This window comes from Apis laboriosa, unplaced genomic scaffold, assembly GCF_014066325.1.
Source record: "Apis laboriosa isolate Shangri-la unplaced genomic scaffold, ASM1406632v1 scaffold47_cov149, whole genome shotgun sequence".
NCBI lineage: Eukaryota > Metazoa > Arthropoda > Insecta > Hymenoptera > Apidae > Apis > Apis laboriosa.
In genome coordinates this window covers 357521-377507 of record NW_025223437.1, presented here as the reverse complement: position 1 = coordinate 377507, position 19987 = coordinate 357521, and the positions used below count along the sequence as shown (strand labels likewise).

Sequence of the window (19987 nt, the reverse complement as noted above, 5' to 3'; positions counted from 1 at the left end):
TTTTGCTTTCGTATTGGCGTCCGTTTAGAAATGTTATTCGTTGCCGGTTAATTGAAGCGACCTGAGACAAATCAGTGATCAGTGCAGTTAATCGAAAAGCTTAGTGGAATTTAGGGACAAACGGATTAAACTATCGATGCGTAGCTTCTGAAACGGAGGCAAAATCCCTGTATAGGATTATACTATACAATGGACAATGAAATTAATCGAGTCGTCTCTTCGTAGTCGTCGTCTGTTATTTCGATCTTGCGTTCAGAATTTAATGTTAATTAATCAACATTAAATTTTCGTATCGCTCGGATTAATTTAACGAGGAATAGAAAAGAAGCGAGCGAATTTATTTATTTAAACCATCCATCCATCCATCGTCTTCCACTTGCATTCTATGTAATAAAGAATTTTATCTTGGATACGAAATTTCAACGAGTGATTATTCGGATCGACGGATTTCTATCATATAACGTCGCTCCATTCATCTAGAACGAGGATCATAATCAAATATAAATGCACGACAGCAAAAAATTATTACCGCCAGTAAAAATTTATTACCATTTATCAACCGAAGCTTAACATTTCCTATTTTTATCCCTGAATTCTTACACTTTCCCCTATTTTCAATCCCACACATTTTATTTTCATCTCTAAACTATATAAGAACGTTCGTATTTAAAAAATTAATTCTATATATATTACAACTTAATACTTACTTAATATTACTTTTTCTTAAGATTTAAGATTTTAATTAAACGATCGACATGCACAACCGACTGATCCTCCCATTAAACAAACATCTCGAATCTGGCCGAACGAGGCCAGAAAAAAATCGATCCATTGATCCCCATCGAATGGGGAAATTTATAATTTCATCAACTTTCCCCCAAACTCCTCCCGAGCTATCGAGCACATTGTATCAAACTACTTATCTAATCCCTAAAACCGAAAAAGTTCAAAGCCCATCTTTCAACTTTCTTCAATCCCTTCTTCCCCCACCTTCCACCATCCCCATGCTTTGTCGGCCAAAGCAATTCCCAACTTCCCCTCCCCTCCCCTCCCTCCTGTCGTCCCGCCGAGACGAATCGAGAATCGGTGGCCCATCCAGAGAGAAGGGGGCGCGCGAAGAAGGAGGAAGAGCGCGCGTGTGCGTGTACTCACCCGGAGGTGGCTTGTATGTCGACTTCCGGCCAGGAGGGCCTCCTTCGGCAGAACATCAAAGGGGGCCGATCGGCGGAACCGGTGCTCCTTCGGAAGGAGCCGACCCTGCGGGGCGAGGTGGTGCCCGACCCGCTCCCTGCGGCTGGGTGCACCGTCAGCCCGGGGGAGGAAGTGCACTCGAGAGTTCGTCTGCGTGTCGACAACGAGCGGCCGTGGGAGATGGTCCCGGCACCCGGCGGTGGCACCACCTGTAACAGTGCGCCACGGTAAACAGAGGCTCGAGCTGCAATTAAACTCTTCGACTCGCGTGTGCTTTTTTTTTTTTGCTTCTCTCTCTCTCTCTCTCTCTCTCTCTCTCTATCTATCTTTCTTTCTCTCGTGATATTCGTGGCTCTGACAATCAATCGTAAAGTTCGGGAAATTCTGGGTTGAGAATTTTTGAGAATCTACTACGAGACGTGAGATTCGTAATTTTGAAAATTTTGAAAATTTTGAAATATAATTTTCGTGCGGTATTGAGTTTTGAGAATTTTCTTTGGGAATTTTTCGATTTTTCTCACCTCAATTGGTGATATTTGTCACTTTGCGAATTTGAAATGTATTTGAAATAGTGGTCTTCGAAACTCTAATTTGAGAATTTTTGGATTTTTTTCATCCTCGTGATGTGTGTAATATTCTTGATTTTGAAAATTTTGAAATGTAGTCTTCGAAACTTTGACTTGAGAATTTTTGGATTTTCCTGGCCTTCGTGATGTGTGTAATATTCTTGATTTTGAAAATTTTGAAATGTAGTCTTCGAAACTTTGACTTGAGAATTTTTGGATTTTTTCTGGGCTTCGTGAGACGTGATATTCGTGACTTTGAAAATTTTGAAATGTAGTCTTCGAAACTTTGATTTGAGAATTTTTGGATTTTCCTGGCCTTCGTGAGGCGTGATATTCGTGAATTTGAGAATCTGATTTGAGAATTTTTGGATTATTCCGATTCTCATGAAGCGTGATATTGGTAATTTTGAAAATTTTGAAATATAATTGCGATAATCGTGAATTTGAGTTTGGAAATTTGATTTGAGAATTTTTGGATTTTTTTCATCCTCGTGATGTGTGTAATATTCTTGATTTTGAAAATTTTGAAACGTAGTCTTCGAAACTTTGACTTGAGAATTTTTGAATTTTTTTGTGAGACGTGATATAATTGACTTTGAAAATTTTGAAATGTAGTCTTCGAAACTTTGACTTGAGAATTTTTGGATTTTTCTTCGTGATGCGTGATATTCGTGAATTTGAGAATCTGATTTGAGAATTTTTGGATTATTCCGATTCTCGTGAGGCGTGATATTGGTAATTTTGAAAATTTTGAAATATAATTGTAGTGCGATAATCGTGAATTTGAGTTTGGGAATTTGATTTGAGAATTTTTGGATTTTTTCACCCTCGTGAAAATTTTGAAATGTAGTCTTCGAAACTCTGACTTGAGAATTTTTTTATTTTTTCTGAGCCTCGTAAGGTGTGATATTCTGACTTTGAAAATTTTGAAATATAATCCTCAGCAATTTGATGAGTTTGAGAATTTTTAGAGAATTTTTCTGATATCGTACGAGGCTTGATATTCGCGATTAAAAATTTCGAAACGTTGCTTCCAGTTTTCTGACGAGATATGATATACGAGTTTGGAAATTTTTAAATTTTCATATAACATTCCCGAGTTTTCTGATCTCCGTGTGATATAATATTATATACAAATTTCGTAAATGATTTCGAGAATCGTTAAATTTCTTTTAAAATTTCTACGCGACACTTGTTGCGGGAAACGCGGTTTCTAGACGAGGGTAAGACACGGTTCACACGGTTATGGTTAATTTAGATGCATTAGATACTTTAAATACGATAATATGCCTTATATTATTACATTATGTGGGAAGAATAATGTACTTTATATGCGACTTACTACTTCTATTATTAAAGGAACATGTACTTAAAATCTCTCTAGTTAGTTGTTTCGATTAAAGATAGAACTACCGCTCGCCAAATTATAGCGAAACTTTATCGAACTTTATCACGCCATAACAAATATTAACAAATCATTCCGTGATAATCTATCAAATTTCACGATATTATCACGTATCACGATATTAACAATATCACGATATTCTCGATAGCCATTTTGCACAGGTAAATTTTATTCCACGTATATAATTTAAAATAAGTAAATCGCGCCATAAGTAAATCCTATATTCCTACAATTATACTACGCGTTGGAAATGGCCACGTGTCCCGAATTCCACGGTCATTATTCCACGAGCAAATTTGATTACTACTACTACAACTTGGCGAGCAAAGCTCGTCTGAATAATGAATTAAAAAAAGAAAAAAAAAAAAAGAAAGAAAGAAAGAAAGAAAGAAAGAAGAAGCGAAAGTTTGCCGATTCTCCGTTCGATTACATTCTAAGGGTACCTCCACCTGACTCGCTCCCTCGAAAGCACCACCGCTTATTAAAAAGTTTCAACGTCCCCGTTTCCCACGCGAGGCCGCGTCGGTCTTGACAAGGGTACAAGAGTCGATTGCTCGACAATCGTTCCCTCAACGCGCGTAATCTACCCTCTCAAGGATACAAAGTAACGAAGAATAATTTCTCGCTTAATAGTAAACCTCGAATTATTCCGAGGACGAACAGAAATATCGAATTAAACGTTTCTCATGCAATATAATTCATCATTTATACCACTACTTTCCTACTTTCGCGAATATTACGAATTATACACACGAGTATATTTATTTCCAACGTTTTCAAAACTATTCTCTTTCTCTCTCTCTTCTCCAATTACTATCTCGTCATCAACAATCGTCGATATTCCTCGAACGAACAGAAATATCGAATTAAACGTTTCTCATGCAATATAATTGATCATTTATATCACTACTTTCCTACTCTCGCGAATATTACGAATTATACACACGAGTATATTTATTTCCAATGTTTTCANTCTCTCTCTCTCTCTCTCTCTCTCTTTCTCTCTTCTCCAACCACTAACTCGTCATCAACAATAGTCGATATTCCTCGAACGAACAGAAATATCGAATTAAACGTTTCTCATGGAATATAATTTATATATATAATTGATCACTACTTTTCTACTTTCTACTTTCGCGAATATTACGAATTATACACACGAGTATATTCAATTCCAACGATTTCAAAACTATTCTCTTTCTCTTTTTCTCTCTCCTCCAACCACTATCTCGTCATCAACAATCGTCAATACGAACAGAAATATCGAATTAAACGTTTCTCATGGAATATAATTGATCATTTATATATATAATTGATCATTACTCTTCTACTTTCTACTTTCGCGAATATTACGAATATTACGAGTATATTCAATTCAACAATTTCAAAACTATTCTCTTTCTCTCTCTCTCTTCTCCAATTATATATCTCGTCATCAACAATTATCGATATTCTCCGAACGAACAGAAATATCGAATTAAACGTTTCTCATGGAATATAATTTATCATTTATACCATTACTTTATTATTTTCTAATTTCGCGAATATTACGAATTATACACACGAATATATTCAATTCCAACGTTTTCAAAACTATTCTCTTTCTCTTTTTCTCTCTTCTCCAACCATTTCGTCATCAACAATCGTCGATATTCCCTGAACGAGGACGAACAAAAATATCGAATTAAACGTTTCTCATGGAATATAATTGATCATTTATATATATATATAATTGATATTACATTTATATATATAATTTATATATATAAAATTGATCACTACTTTTCTACTTTCTACTTTCGCGAATATTACGAATTATACACACGAGTATATTCAATTCCAACGATTTCAAAACTATTCTCTTTCTCTTTTTCTCTCTCCTCCAACCACTATCTCGTCATCAACAATCGTCAATACGAACAGAAATATCAAATTAAACGTTTCTCATGGAATATAATTTATCATTTATATATATAATTGATCACTACTTTTCTACTTTCTACTTTCGCGAATATTACGAATTATACACACAAGTATATTCAATTCCAACGATTTCAAAACTATTTTCTTTCTCTCTCTCTCTCTCTCTTGTCCAACCACTATCTCGTCATCAACAATCGTCGATATTCCCTGAACGAGGACGAACAGAAATATCGAATTAAACGTTTCTCATGGAATATAATTTATCATTTATATATATAATTGATATTACATTTATATATATAATTTATATATATAATTGATCACTACTTTTCTACTTTCTACTTTCGCGAATATTACGAATTATACACACGAGTATATTTATTTCCAATGTTTTCAAAACTATTCTCTTTCTCTCTCTCTCTTCTCCAATTACTATCTCGTCATCAACAATCGTCGATACGAACAGAAATATCGAATTAAACGTTTCTCATGGAATATAATTGATCATTTATATATATATAATTGATATTACATTTATATATATAATTTATATATATAAAATTGATCACTACTTTTCTACTTTCTACTTTCGCGAATATTACGAATTATACACGAGTATATTCAATTCCAACGATTTCAAAACTATTCTTTTTCTCTCTCTCCTCCAATTACTATCTCGTCATCAACAATCGTCGATACGAATTTCAAATCCAAATTCTTGCTCTCACCTTTGGATACCCATGAGGGGTGGACTGTTGCGCCGTCGAATTGGTGTTGGTTGTGCTCGTCACGCTGCCGGTCGAGCCGCTCCTCCCCGTCGCGCTTGATCCCGAATCCTCGCGGCTGAACGAGAACCTCTTCGGGCTCAGGCTCAAACTGGCCACGCTGTCCGTCACGTACTGTTGCAACGAGTTGAAGAAGCTCATCTCGTCTATAATCTGTCTCTGTCTATCTATTTATATATCCCTTTCTCTCTCTCTCTCTCTCTCTCTCTCCCTTTCTCACACTGAAACGATACACTGGGCCGCGATAATCGGGCCAATCGTCATCGTTTTCGCCTTCCCCCGAGCGAGAACAAGAAGAGGAAGAAGGGATTCGTTTCGCAGGCGGCTAATTTCGCTATTCGAGTTCGCTCGCATCGATCTCGAGGCGACGATACACGAGTAGGAGGGAGGGACGGGGGGGGGGGAGGGGGAATAAAGAAAAGAACGCCTCGACCTCGACGACTTTCCTCGCGATTCTTTCCTTTCCGCGTCACGGCCGTATCGATTCTCCACCCATTCGCGGCAACACGGGGCGCCGCTTCCTTCCTCCTCGCGATCGCTCCAGCAACCAGGCTGAGACTTAAGTCATCGCCCTGTCCTCGCCACGTGCCCTCGTCCCTTCGTTTCCTTCCACGATTCGCCGCTTCGTCTGGAAACAACACAGATACGATTTTTTTTTTTTCTCGAGGAAAGAGTTCTTTTGGGAGGCGCTCGATCAAAAGTGACAAAGTGAAAAGTCGAGGGTTGTTCGATTCAAGTTTATTTTCAGAGTTTATGGAGATTTTTCTTTGAGGATATATTTTTTTATAATGTAATGGTTAAGAATAAAATGTTAAAATAATGTTAAAATATGTAATGTGAAATATAAATACTTTCTTTAACGCGTGTTTCGAGAGAGATTCAGTGTGGATGATGAAAAGAATAATTTGCAAGTTACGATGATACTTTCCATGAAAATATCAAAGCAACGAATATTTATTATTTATTATTAAAAAAAAAAATGAATATATATAAAAGATAAATATTCATTTTATCTATATAGGATGTACTTTTGGGTGATGCTACTAAAGCAAAAGAAAAAATTGGTTTGGAAACCTACCATTACATTTGAGGTATTTATATAAAATTATTATTCTTTATTCTCATGCTAATTATCAATTAAATATTTTATGTTTAATCATACACAAAATTATATATGTTTTAGAATCTTGTAAAAGATATGATGGATTCTGATTTAGAATTAATGAGGGAAAAATACAAAATGGTTAAAATTATTTTTAATATAAAAAGTTAATTAATTAATATTAAAAATACATTCTATGATGTCTCTGTGAGACAACAATATTTATAAAAAATTGATAAGTTAGATTATAAGAAAATTCGAATAATAATAAAAGCAACGAATATTTGTTTCCCAGATCGAAAAACGAAGGTTATTATATCTATAGCCACAAAAATCCATCCATCGTTCCCATTTTCGAGAACCCTTTCCCCTTTCTCAAGAGAAATGAATCGCCTCGAGGATTTCTTTTCTCCCCCCACCTTTCTTCCAAAACGACTAATAATTCTCGCTCGACGAACGAATTCGAAATATTCGAAAGGTATTCGAAAGGGGAAAGAGGATAATAGGAGCTTTCGAAGGGGGATGGGAGAGATATTCGGTAAAATCGAAATGACGAAGAACCGTCACATTTCCGGCGTGCGGTTTCATCGGCGGGCGCCGATCGCGACGGCCTCTCGAGGGACGAATCGATCGAACGATCGCCGATTATTAATGGAAATTTTCCACGTGGAGAATGGGTCGTTCGACCAAGTTTTATTATTAGTGCAAAACGAGGGAGAGAGGGGGTATCTCGAAGGGGATGGTGATTGAGAAAACGAGGGTTGACGGGGGTTGCTCAGTAAATTGAGTTGTTTAATTCGTGTTTTTGGTATAATAATGATAATAATATCTGTTTTAACAATATGTGATACGATTGTTGATTGAACATATCCTTCCATCGATTATTCGGATAATGCAGAAATTCAATTGGAAATTAAATTTCGTCACGGAGGGATGCGTAAAAGAAGCGTGATTAATTTTCGCGAAATGGGAGGAGGGAAAAATTCCCTAATTCGGTTTAAAAAAATAATGGACCGTTTTTCAAAGTTTTTCGAGCAGTTTTAATTTGTCGGACCGTGTCGAACAGAAACGAAAATTTTGAAATGTCGTGTGCTACGTTGCAAAAGGGGGATTAATTTCATTGATTCGATTGCTCGGGGTAGTCATCGATAAATGTAAAAAAAAATGAAAAAGTTCAAGCATCCATAGTTGATTCGATCTGGAAACTAATAAAATTAAAGTAAAAGATAACAATCGTAACAGCGTGTCAGTGGAAAAATCGAAAATTCACGTTCATCGAACTAATGTTAAAATATCAGCTACAATTATTGAAAAATTCCTGCAATTATTGAAAATTATTGAAAAATTCTCATCGCGAAGTTGATTAAACGAATTTCACTCTGTATATTTAAATACACATTTTCAGAAACAGCATAGAAACATAATATATCAGAAGAAAGATTGTGCGAGCAACTGTTACGAAATTTGTATAATGAACAGCACGAAAAGAAGACTAAAATAAAAATAAGAAGCCGAAACAATAACTTCGACGATGATCTTAAATCCATTAAATGTTTTAAGAATACACTTAAGAATACACTTTCTCTTCTTTTAATAAATTAAATTAAGCCTGGACTTTAAAATCTTTTTAAGATCCATCCATCGTTATTTCTCTAAAACTTTATTTTTAAAACTAAATTTTAAAATTAATATAGTATAAAATTTATTATTATATTGAGATATTTATTGATTTATTAATTTTTAAAAGTTTATAAAAAATACATGTTTTATTAAAGATTTGTGAATAAATTTAATATATTTATAGTTAAAAGTAATGTGAGTGAATAGGATTTAAATATTAAATAGTAGAATAATTTTTGTATCTTTTGTATCAGGGTTGATTAAAAATATTATAATAATTTATATATCTCGAAAATAAAAGAGCTAAATTTATAAAATGTTTTTTGTGTGGCAATAAAATTATAAATATAAATTTAGAAATTATATGTTAAACGAATTTATTAATATCTAGTTTTTTTAGAAATAAATTTAATTTAGATATAAAAATTTTATAAATTAAAATTATAGTTTTTGATTTATAATTTTTATATTAAAAATTTATGAGATAAACTATAAATTTATTAGTAAAAATTTTTATTTAAAAATTAAAATTTTATGGAAATAATATTTATTTTTAATTTAAAAAATTTAATAATTTATTAGTTAATATAGAATATAAAAAATTTAGATTAAGAATTTTATTTTATTTATTATATAAAAATATATATTTAAATTTATAAAGTATAGTAATAATGATTAAATAAGTAATAAATTTATATATAATTATAATTTTGTAATATATATAATATAATTTAAAGGAACTCGGCAAAATTATTATTCACCCATGTTTATCAAAAACATGTCCTATTTTGTTTATAATTTTAGATCGATCTGCTCCATGAATTTAAAATTTAAATATCTGCAGTATATTGACTGTACAAAGATAGCATAATAAATTCTCTCTTAATTGAAGAATTGAATGAATGGATTAATGAAATAATTATTTTAGTAAAAAAAAAAAAAAAAACAAATTTCAACTCTTCGGTCACCATATATACTTCGCCATCTCTAAATCTCGTGATTACTCACGATTATTAGAAACTTATTGGAAATTCGATGAACAATCCGGGCTGGAGCCCTTCTTGTCGCAACCAACCCGTCCACAGCGATTAATTAACCCCTTAATCGATACCTCTGCTTCGAGAGATCGCCGATATTCCCCCTTCTCCCCCCCCGAAGAGAACAAAACCGACAATTTGCCCGTTTAAATCGATCGAACCACCCCTTTGTCGAGATTGCATCGATCGATTAACCTCTCGATTCTGTCGAAATTTCGATCGAGGAAATAATAAATAGCGGATTTGTTTCGAAGAGAATCGAGGGGGAAGGAAAATTTGTTGAGAAGGGATATTTACACAATGATGATATTTACACTGTTATCGCTATATCAGCTTTTATTATGGAGATCTTGGCCAAGAGTTTATGGAATTCGTAACGATCGAGGGAGGGCAACGTTCGAAGGATTCGTGAAAGTTTAATAGTCTCGAAGAGCAGAATTAGGAGGACCGCGGGGTCCTTAAGGACTTCGAGGGGTTGGCCGGTGAACTCTGATATTCACGAGAATTTTCCCGTGTCGTAGGCGTGGATAATGTGAATGGTCGGAGTTATTCTCGATAACTCTTGGGATTAAGCGAGTTAAAGTCATCATTTTCACAAGTTTGTGAAAAAATTGTCTCACTGTGATATAATAAAATTTTTAATTTTAAATTATCTTGTAAATTTATCAAGAAGCATTTAAATTTCAATTTTATGATGGATAAGACACCTCGAAATATTTATTTCAATTTAAATTCGTAAGTTTCTTGTTGTCTTTTTCTCTTGTAAATTAAACTTAAGTTTAGATTATTTGGTATTAGAAATTCGCACGATGATTTTTGCACGGCGATAAGAGTTGGATATATAAAAAGTAGAAACTTTCTTTGGAAAACTTTGGAGACGCCCACTTTTCTATACATTCGTATATTTTTTACATATCGATTACTTGTATTTTCTTCCTTATTCTGTATTAATTAAATATTGCTTTCTAAAAATTAAATCTCCATATAAGTCGAAAAAAAATATTTTTCGATCAATTCACTCCTATCTTCTTGTGCTTTTTTTTTATATATCTTGGAATCGCTCGTGTGTCCCAATATCATCATCGTCGACCTTCGTTCAAAAATCTGCTAAAGATTTCGTTCGAGATGCTATTTCATCCTCATTCGATGAATTTCCAAATATGTCTTTTCGCGCCCATCCCCGTTAAAATCTTCATTCCTCTCAATTTGAACGAAAAAAAAAAAAAAAATATCTCTACCCGCTCGTTATTTAAATCTGGATTCCAGAAACGAACGCGATTCCAGCCACAAAGTGAGGGAAGAAAGTTTAACGAGTTTCCGTTAGCACTTTGGCTTTATAAAATATATGGCGGATGACGAAAAGAGAGAAAAAGAGAGAGACAGATTCTACGTTCTTCTCATCATCCTTCATTAATCGGAAAAAAGGAAAAGAGTGTTCCAGAAAGGAGAAGGAGGAAACTTTCGAAACGAAGAAGAATCCTCGAAACGTAATTTTGTTTATCATTGACTCGAATGTATAACGGGGCCAACTTCATTAAAACTTTCTTCGATTCGACACTCGTTTAAGTCGCGTTAATAAACACCGAGCAAAGAAGATTCAGATTTTCTAATGATGGAAATACGTTTCATTCTCGAATGACTGGTAATTTCGTTAATTTATCAGGGAGGAAAATTTTATTCGGCTAATAATTACCTCGATATCGAGGTGAATGAAAGTATCTAAATTTTATATTTCTTAATCTCTCGAAAATGAATATTTCTTTTTCCTCGGTCGGTAATAACACGAATATCGATCGATAAATTATATCCGTTGCACAGGAAATTATAAATTATATCTGTGTAACAGGAAAAGAGTAGAAGAAAAAAAAAAAAAAATAAGAGGAGGAGGAAGATAATTGGGCAGAGATAATAAGATTGCGAGAGATAATTGGGGGAGAGTTTCAGAAAGCCATCGATGAGAATGGCTCCCATCCGTTTCTCGCGATATCCTAAAGCAATAATTGACCAGGGACCTCGTTTCCCTGTATCCTCCCCCTGAGTTTTTATAAATTTATCACACAACGGGGAACACTAGAGACAGAAGGAGAGGGATTAGATTGCCTTTCCCCTCGCTTCGTCGATTAAAAATTTTTTAAATTTTACCCATCGATTTCCTAAACATTTTCCCCTCGAGTCTCTGAGACAGCAAATGCAAAAGAATTAAACGTCCCTCGTTAAACTGTTTGTTAATTTCATTCTTTCTCGTGATAACGACAGAAAGAAAGACATTTGATTTTAGCACAAGTGAGAAATCTTCGAAATTTTCGAAATCTTCGAAATTTTCGAAATCTTCGAAATCTTCGAAATCTTCGAAATCTTCGAAATCTTTGTCCAATCATCTCGATAATTCGAATTTCTCTTCGAAAGAAGAGCGGAAGGAAGCGTAATGTTTACGAAACAATCGGGAGGATCGTCTTAGCGACACGACAGCCGGAAATTCCCTCGAAACGAGGAAAGAAGAAGAAGAAGAAGAAGGGGAACCTCCTCCACGAGCCAATTTCATTAGACACCGGCCAACTTTTCTCACTTCCTCGCCTTTGAGCTCCTCTCCCTCCCTCCTTCCGCCCGATAATAATAGTCTGACGCTTCCCAACAATTCCAAACTTCTTTCTTCTTCGAACTCTCGAGCGTGAGGTACACGCTCTCTGCTCGAAGCGCGAGAAATGGATCCGCGCTGGATTCGAGAGGATTCGCACGGGGATGTTGGGGAGCTTGGGTGTTTGACGAGAGATTTATCGCGTTCAACAGAGGTGGAAGCTTTGTTTGATCGTCTCGAACGTTATCGGCGAGATCCTTTGATCTAAAAGGCCATCACCGGGGGATCTTTTATTTAATGTTTCTTTACCGAGATGCAGACGGACGAGTGAACGTCGTTTCATCGAGGAAACGTTTAAATTCAAAAGCACACAAGTCAATTAATCTCATGGTTCATGAAACTTTGGGCGAAAACAAGACGATGCTCCAATCGACTTAAACCCATCGCTAGGTTTTAATGTATTCTTGACGATAGGTTTAAGTCTAGATTTGTCACTAATTGTTTCTCATCAAAAGTCTTAAAGAGGGTCTAAAGACGTTGAAATATATTGCAGTGGATGTTAACACGATGGAATTGGCTTAAACCCATCGTTGACTCAAGCGATAGGTTTAAGTCAATGTCTCATAAATTTATCACTGGTTGTTAAATCCATTGCTTAAGCCAATTTGCATACGTAACATATTTTAAAGGAGAAAAATTTTGTTTTCAAAGATGTTGAAATATACTGAAATGGATATATCTATTCAAACGATGAATTTAAAACTTTAATAAGTTTGATCTTTAATCGATTTAAATTCTTCGCTAATTTTAAGGTTTACAAATATTGAAACGTATTTCAATGTATATATATTTAACTAAAATAATAAATTTTAATAATAATTAAATCTATTAAGTCAGTAACATATTTCAATTTGAAAATATAAAAATTTTAGAGAGGGACTTAAACCCATCACTAGGTTTTTAAGATTTACAAACGTATCGCATGAATATCTTTAATGTATATACTGGTTTTAAAGATAAATTATAACGATTTCTCTAACAATGATAGTGAATCTCTTAGAATGGCATCCATATTTCTTTCTGCAATTGTGAATGATGTAGCGATAATTTATCGATTCTTATCGATGCATGGATGACACGTCACATTGCAAATTGCGAATCGACAACAGTTGTTTGATAATGTGAAAGAAAATTAAAAAAAAAGAAAAGAATTATAAGAAATTTGGTATCTCGATTTTAATCCATTGTTAATTTCCTATTATTAGCGAATTATACGAAATTAAATATGCGATCCATTAAAACAACGGATAAATCTTATGAAGCATTAAATTGGATGCACTGCGATCAATTTCGATATTTATAATATTTACGCACGCATGCATTATATAATTTTCTATCGAAAACTTACTCCAGATATAAATAAATAATGTACGTTAATTAACGAGATTTAACAAGAATTATTATACTATATTATATTATACTTTAAAATGACTTCAAATATTATATATTGTATTTATATATTCGCTTAGAAAATTTAAACGATAAAACAAGGATAAAATATAATTTACAACGTTCAACGAGAAAATCTTTTAACGTTCTCTTATCGATCCGAAAATATATCTTCGATACTTGACAAAACATTCTCGTTTACAACGAGACGCACATCACACGAACGAATATCTAACTTATTTGAATACATTTGAACGCGTCGAACATTTATTTTAAGGAGATCACCCAATTTCGCCCGCTTTCCAATTAATCTCCTTTCCAACCGATTTCAAAGTCCAACCATAAAATTGACCAGAGAAGAAATAATCGTTTCGAGAAGCTTGCCTATCGTTACGAAATTACGAGGATCCGCGTAGGAATCAAAAGCTTTCGTTCGTTAATTAACTCGACAAACAGATTATGTTGATTTAATTAACACGAGTGGAGGTTTGGAATTTTATGAGAATGAAAAGATAACTTAACTCGGGGACAAATCGAAACTTCGAAAGATTTTCCGCGTTGCGAAGAGATTAACGAAATGGAACAGTTAACAGGATCTTTTAGGAAATTCATGGATGATGAATCTCTGGCGGTTGGGAATATGCATACGAGATACGATATGGTAGAAGGTAATTGAAAGTTGAAGAGAGAAAAAAATGAGAATCAACGAATTTTTTTAGGATTTTGAAAATGCGAAATTATTATTTTTTGGAAAATTTATAAACGTATGAGTTTATCCATTCGGACGAGAGATTGGGAAAATTGAAAAGAAATGCGAAAATATTTGCGAATCGTTCAGATCGAAAATTTATGGATAAAATAATAATAATTCCAATTCAAGCTCGATTTGATGAATTTTGAATAAATAAGAAAAATTTCTTTAAAAAAAAGAAAAAGAGCAAATACGAGATGTGTTATAACGCTTGATGCGATTAATTAATCGTGTATTCGTGTATACGATTGTCAATTTGTCGGCCCAATTATATGCTATACCCCAATGTTTATATACGAGCAATCGATAATCCAGCGTATATAATAGTAATTATTGATAATCTGGTAATTATTAAATTAATTCATCGATAATAAATTTCGGATCAGACGGTTTATTTACACCGTTCGATAAGATAATATCAAATTTCGCAAAATGAATTTTGCTCTCGACTCATTTCTGACTTCAATTTTTCTCCCCTCGAGTTATATTTATTATCGAATTTTTTTTACAAATCCCTTTAACTGTTTATTCAACGGATGAAGATAATATATGTATCCCATTAATCGCTTCCTCGAAATAAAACGAGCGCCACCCTCCTATTTATTTTCGTCCTTCCAGAACACCAAATGGATCGGACGTATTAAACGAGGTCGTTTTGCAAAAATACAAAAAACTGCTGGCGGTGAGACACAGTCGTAATAAATCATTTACTTTAGTTTCTTACCGCCCACTTCTTCTTTGGATTCAAAATTTACCTATAGGCGTATATCGTTGCTTATAAAAAGGATTTTAAAAAATGCAATAAAAATTCTACACGATTAAATCCTAATTTATACATTTTCCATGAATTTTTGAAATATTTGCCGTTATCATCGATATTTTTGAGATACATAGGATAACAGTACACAATATTGTAATAAATACGATCACCGAAACATCGAAATATAATACGTCTAAATTTTGTTACATAAAAAAAGCATTATTATATTCTATTTCTTTTCAAAGAATAAATTTAAAAGATCATCGTACATTTTTTTTAACAATTTTTCGTTAACAAACCTCAATTAACCCGTATTTTTGAAACATCCTTTATAAGGGATCAATACCCGTGCGCTTCAACGTATATTTTATCATATTTAATCCGCCGCGTCTATAACGCGAAATAAAAACGAGCAGCCTATGAACAATGGATCCGAAAAAACTTGGTCCGCGAAACTTTCGACTTTCAACCGATAATTGTTCCAACAATTTTCGCCCGGTTCGAATCGATATTTTTTTTTTGCCCCGCGAAACTTTTAACTGCGGACGCCGTTTAAACCGGGTCGTTATTCCCGGTACTTTACAACCCGCCCCTCCTTCCCCCCTTCACTCACGACTCACCACGACGAGGAGGAAGTCAATTCCATTACCAACTCGCGCAGAAGTATTATCTTCCCCTTATCTTTACGACGCGGAGAAATAATCTCCACGTGGAGGAGAAGGAGGAGGAGGAAGAGGAAGAACGAAAATCGCTCGGGGGATTCGGACGTTTTCAAGCTTGTCTGGGATCGTGATCGAGAGAGGAAACGGCGCGTAACGGGAAATAATTATCCCCTCTCCTTTTCTCTCTCTCGGTGAGGAGCGATTTCTGGTCGAAGGAAAGAGGGGGGACACATAAATTCCGAGCGAGGCGTTTTTTGCGCTCGCATGGATATGAGTGTGTACGTTTTATATATAGAAATTCTACTTCTGAAAGAAATATTCTTTTATTTTAAGCGAAATAAATTTAAGCGATAAATATTGAAGTATTAGCGGACGTCTTTTCGACGCTCATAGCCGAGGAATAGTGGTACGAATACTCGATACTTTCCAAGTATGGGAAGAGCTATGAAAATTATCTCTTTTGGCAGTAACCAATCGAATTTGCTTTCGAAAGAACGAGGAAAAATTTCACGCTTAAAAAAATATAGTTTAGGATCGAGGTTTCGATCTTGGCTTCGATTTATTATAAGATGTTACAGTTGTAGTAGAACAATATGCCGAATCAACGACAGCCTTTTCAAGTCAGAGGAAAAAAGACATGGACAAGGATAGAAACTATACACTTGTATACATTTGGATACAATACTCATTAATGATTCTCTGACACAGTTGAAAGTTAGAATTATAACGGGAATTTATGAGCGCGATTTTTGAAAATTGGAATGGATTTGAATATGGATTTAATTATTAATCCTTTAGAGTTGACAAACGTTATACGTTGAACAATAAAGATCTAAGAGAGGATACGTGATTACGAAATAAAGATTATGAAATATTGGAATGACACAAAGTTGATTTACTTCCTAGCGCGGAGACTGAAATGAACTGAATTTTGCCGCGATAGAGGCAAAGATATACGTGTATCTAATAATGCAAAGATATGCAAAATATGCCGACTATAGCGTCGCATGAACAATATCACGGGATATCTATTAGCGTGGAAAGAGTTATAGGGTTAAATCGATATCATCTAAGGAAACGTTGTTGTTGACATACATCTTGCGCGCAATTATTCATAAACAAACTAACAAGATTTCTATCTTTATTTTTATACGTTTCGACACTGCATGCCCATTGGAAATAAAATAATACGATAAACGAACACGAAAGAAGCGACAATTGCTTCCAAATATTATTTTTCCAAATTGAATAACTCCAGTGAGCGAATTAACCAAATTAAAAGAACAAACAAACCCGAACAATTCCAGAGCTAAACTATAACCATAACGAGTGACACAAAAGTGTACACAAAATTCTATCCAATCTTTTTTCGACAACTGCACTCCATGTTTATTATCCGCTGAAAATCCACGCGAAAGGACAACAACTATTTCTATGCAAAATATCATTTTTCTAAATTGAATAATTCCACTGAAAGGATTAACCAAGTTAAAAAAAGAAACAAACAAACACTTCCAAATAAAAGATACGATCAATTTCAATTAAACTACACCCGTAAACGAGCGACGCAAAAGTGGACGCGAAATTCTGTCCGATCTTTTTCCTTCCTTCTTTTTTCCCCCCTCACGAAAAATTGGAAAAGCTTGGAAACTCGTTTTGAAAAAACGATTCGAAAGACGATTTCTTCACAAGTTCAACATCGATCGCAACGAACAATTTCGCGAGTTTCTAACGAACGCTTCACCCGAAAACTCGCACCTTCGTTCTCAATTATTAATTATCGCCTCGAAATATTTTCTATTTCCCTCTCTCGCTCGACGCGCGATATAAATCGAGGTGGGGTGGAAGGGTGGAGGGGTGGAAGGTTCCGGTTGGGGGCCGAGGGTGAGATGCAAGCATCATTAATGATTGGCTTTATTCAGCCAGGAAATTACATTTTGCACGAGCATTTTGTTGCGTTTGGGCTTCGTGTCAACGCGCGACACAACGCGTATCGAACCGGAACGAATTATTTCGCTCGATTGCGCGAATACGCTTTCGTACCGACGGTTCTATCGACTCTTTTTTTTTTTTTTTTTCTTTTTTTCTTCTTTTTCCTGTTTTCGACTTCTATTCTATTCCCGCGTCTGATTAAACGAATTCATATTTTTCAACTGGCAACGAAAGGCCGACAGCCGATACCGGTTTTGTCATTTCTTTTTTTTCCCCGTTTTATTCGCGATGAAATTCGTTTTGAATTTGTTTGAGAATTAGAAAAGTATACGTGTGTTTAAATTGGTGGGGATTAGTGAGGATGATCTTTGAGATTTATTTTCGCGCGTGGATTTTTTTTCTTCTTCTTTCAATTTTCAAAGAGTGGGAAAAAGTGGACGAGGTGGATGATTTTGGATATCGAGAAATCGAAGCTTCCTTTTTTTTTTTTATTTGTATCGTGGATGAATTGCGTGCATATTCGTGAATAATAATAAAAAAAAAAAAAAGAAACGAAGACAGAGACGAATTGGTAATTGATTTCGATGGAATAAATTCATAGAAACGTAAAATATCAATGGAAAACGAGTTGTTAATTGGTACGAAATTTCGATTCGATATATATGTATATAAATTCGTAGTTGATCGAATATGACGAAGAATTTTCGAACGATTTTTATTTATTTAGTAATAAATTTAATTTTTACCGAATATCGATCATATTAAATTAGTCGATACGATATATTCGATATTTATTTGAAACGATAAAAGTGCTCTCGAGGGGGAAATAACCCCGTAACTCAAAGGAACAATCTTATTAAAAATGGGATCACTTGGAATGTTTCGCTTAGAAAAAAAATTCTATTTATCATTTACGTAATCGAAGCTGATTCTCATAATTCCTCCTCGTCGTAGATTATTCGTAAATCCCTTCCTCCCCGCTCCAACTTTCCATCTCGCGGAAATTCAACAAAGATCCGATTGAACGTATTCCGTGTTCAAAGGGTCGAAACGATTCCAAGAGCAACGATCTTCTCGTTCCTCTCCCCCTCCTCTTTCTCCTCGTTGATCGAGAACGCTTTTGACTTCGACCGAAGGTAATAATGGCACGAGAGCAATGATAAGTTAGTCGCGATCGATCATTAACGAGGATTCGAAGCACGGGAAAATTACGTTCGAACAAGAGCGCCACTCTGCCGACATACCCCGTATCGATGACACGACGGTGGGCGCAGAGAAATTGTTTCGTTCCTCGAGGACCGAATAGGTCAGAGGAGATGGTTGGAACGATCGAACGATATTTCGATCCAAGGAATCTTTCTTTTTTTTGAACTGGGCTCGGTATCAATGTCAGGATAGAGATTTTGAGAAAATTTTTTTCCTTTCTTTCTTTTTTTAATTTTATTATGTTGATACGACGATATAAAATTCGTTGGAACACGAATTTGCAATGAAACGGGATAAAAGCGTTTCGAAATGAAAGGAGGAAAGGAATTATTAATATCCGTGTATAAATATTCGTAATAAACGTGTGTATTCCACGTTGGATTAATACGTTGTTCGATAATCAACAATAATCCCGTCACAAATATCACGAGCGATTCGTGATCGCGATGGATTAAAAATAGAACTTTCACGAATCAAAGGGGAATATATAAAATTCAATTCCAGTTCGAGCAATCCTATTAAAATTATTTCGTTTCCATCATTCAAATCTATATATTTGACAAATCATACAAGTCGGTATTATTTCTCGAGTAATCTTCCAACTTCTACTCCACTTTTATCCGATCGAATCCGGTATCGATCATCGTGTTTCGCTTGGAATCGATATTTTTCGAATAATCTTCCAACTTCTACTCGATATCGATCATTCTGTTTCACTTGGAATCGATATATTTCGAATAATCTTCCAACTTCTACTCGATATCGATCATTCTGTTTCACTTGGAATCGATATATTTGGAATAATCTTCCAACTTCTATTCGATATCGATCATTCTGTTTCACTTGGAATCGATATATTTCGAATAATCTTCCAACTTTTATTCAATCATTGTATTTCACTTGGAATCGATATTTTTCGAATAATCTTCCAATTTCTATTCGATTATTGTGTTTCATTTGGAATCGATATATTTCGAATTATCTTCCAACTTCTACTCGATATCGATCATTCTGTTTCACTTG

The 19987-nt window shown here is 34.5% G+C and overlaps 1 protein-coding gene across 6 annotated transcripts in view; it reads right to left on the bottom strand.

Annotated features, from left to right (window-relative positions):
* Positions 1 to 19987, bottom strand: part of LOC122716678 (BAI1-associated protein 3) — a 119908-nt gene that overhangs the window by 56923 nt on the left and 42998 nt on the right. For 5 of the 6 annotated variants that reach the window (XM_043939987.1, XM_043939986.1, XM_043939990.1 and 2 more), the window contains exons 2-3: positions 5814 to 6498; positions 1153 to 1400 (exon numbers count right to left, since the gene is read on the bottom strand). In XM_043939987.1, the coding sequence (XP_043795922.1) occupies positions 1153 to 1400; positions 5814 to 6011 (446 nt within the window). In that variant the 5' untranslated portion in view covers positions 6012 to 6498. Of the gene's footprint in view, positions 1 to 1152; positions 1401 to 5813; positions 6499 to 19987 lie in introns of those variants that run through there. The other variant, XM_043939992.1, reaches the window with a different exon arrangement.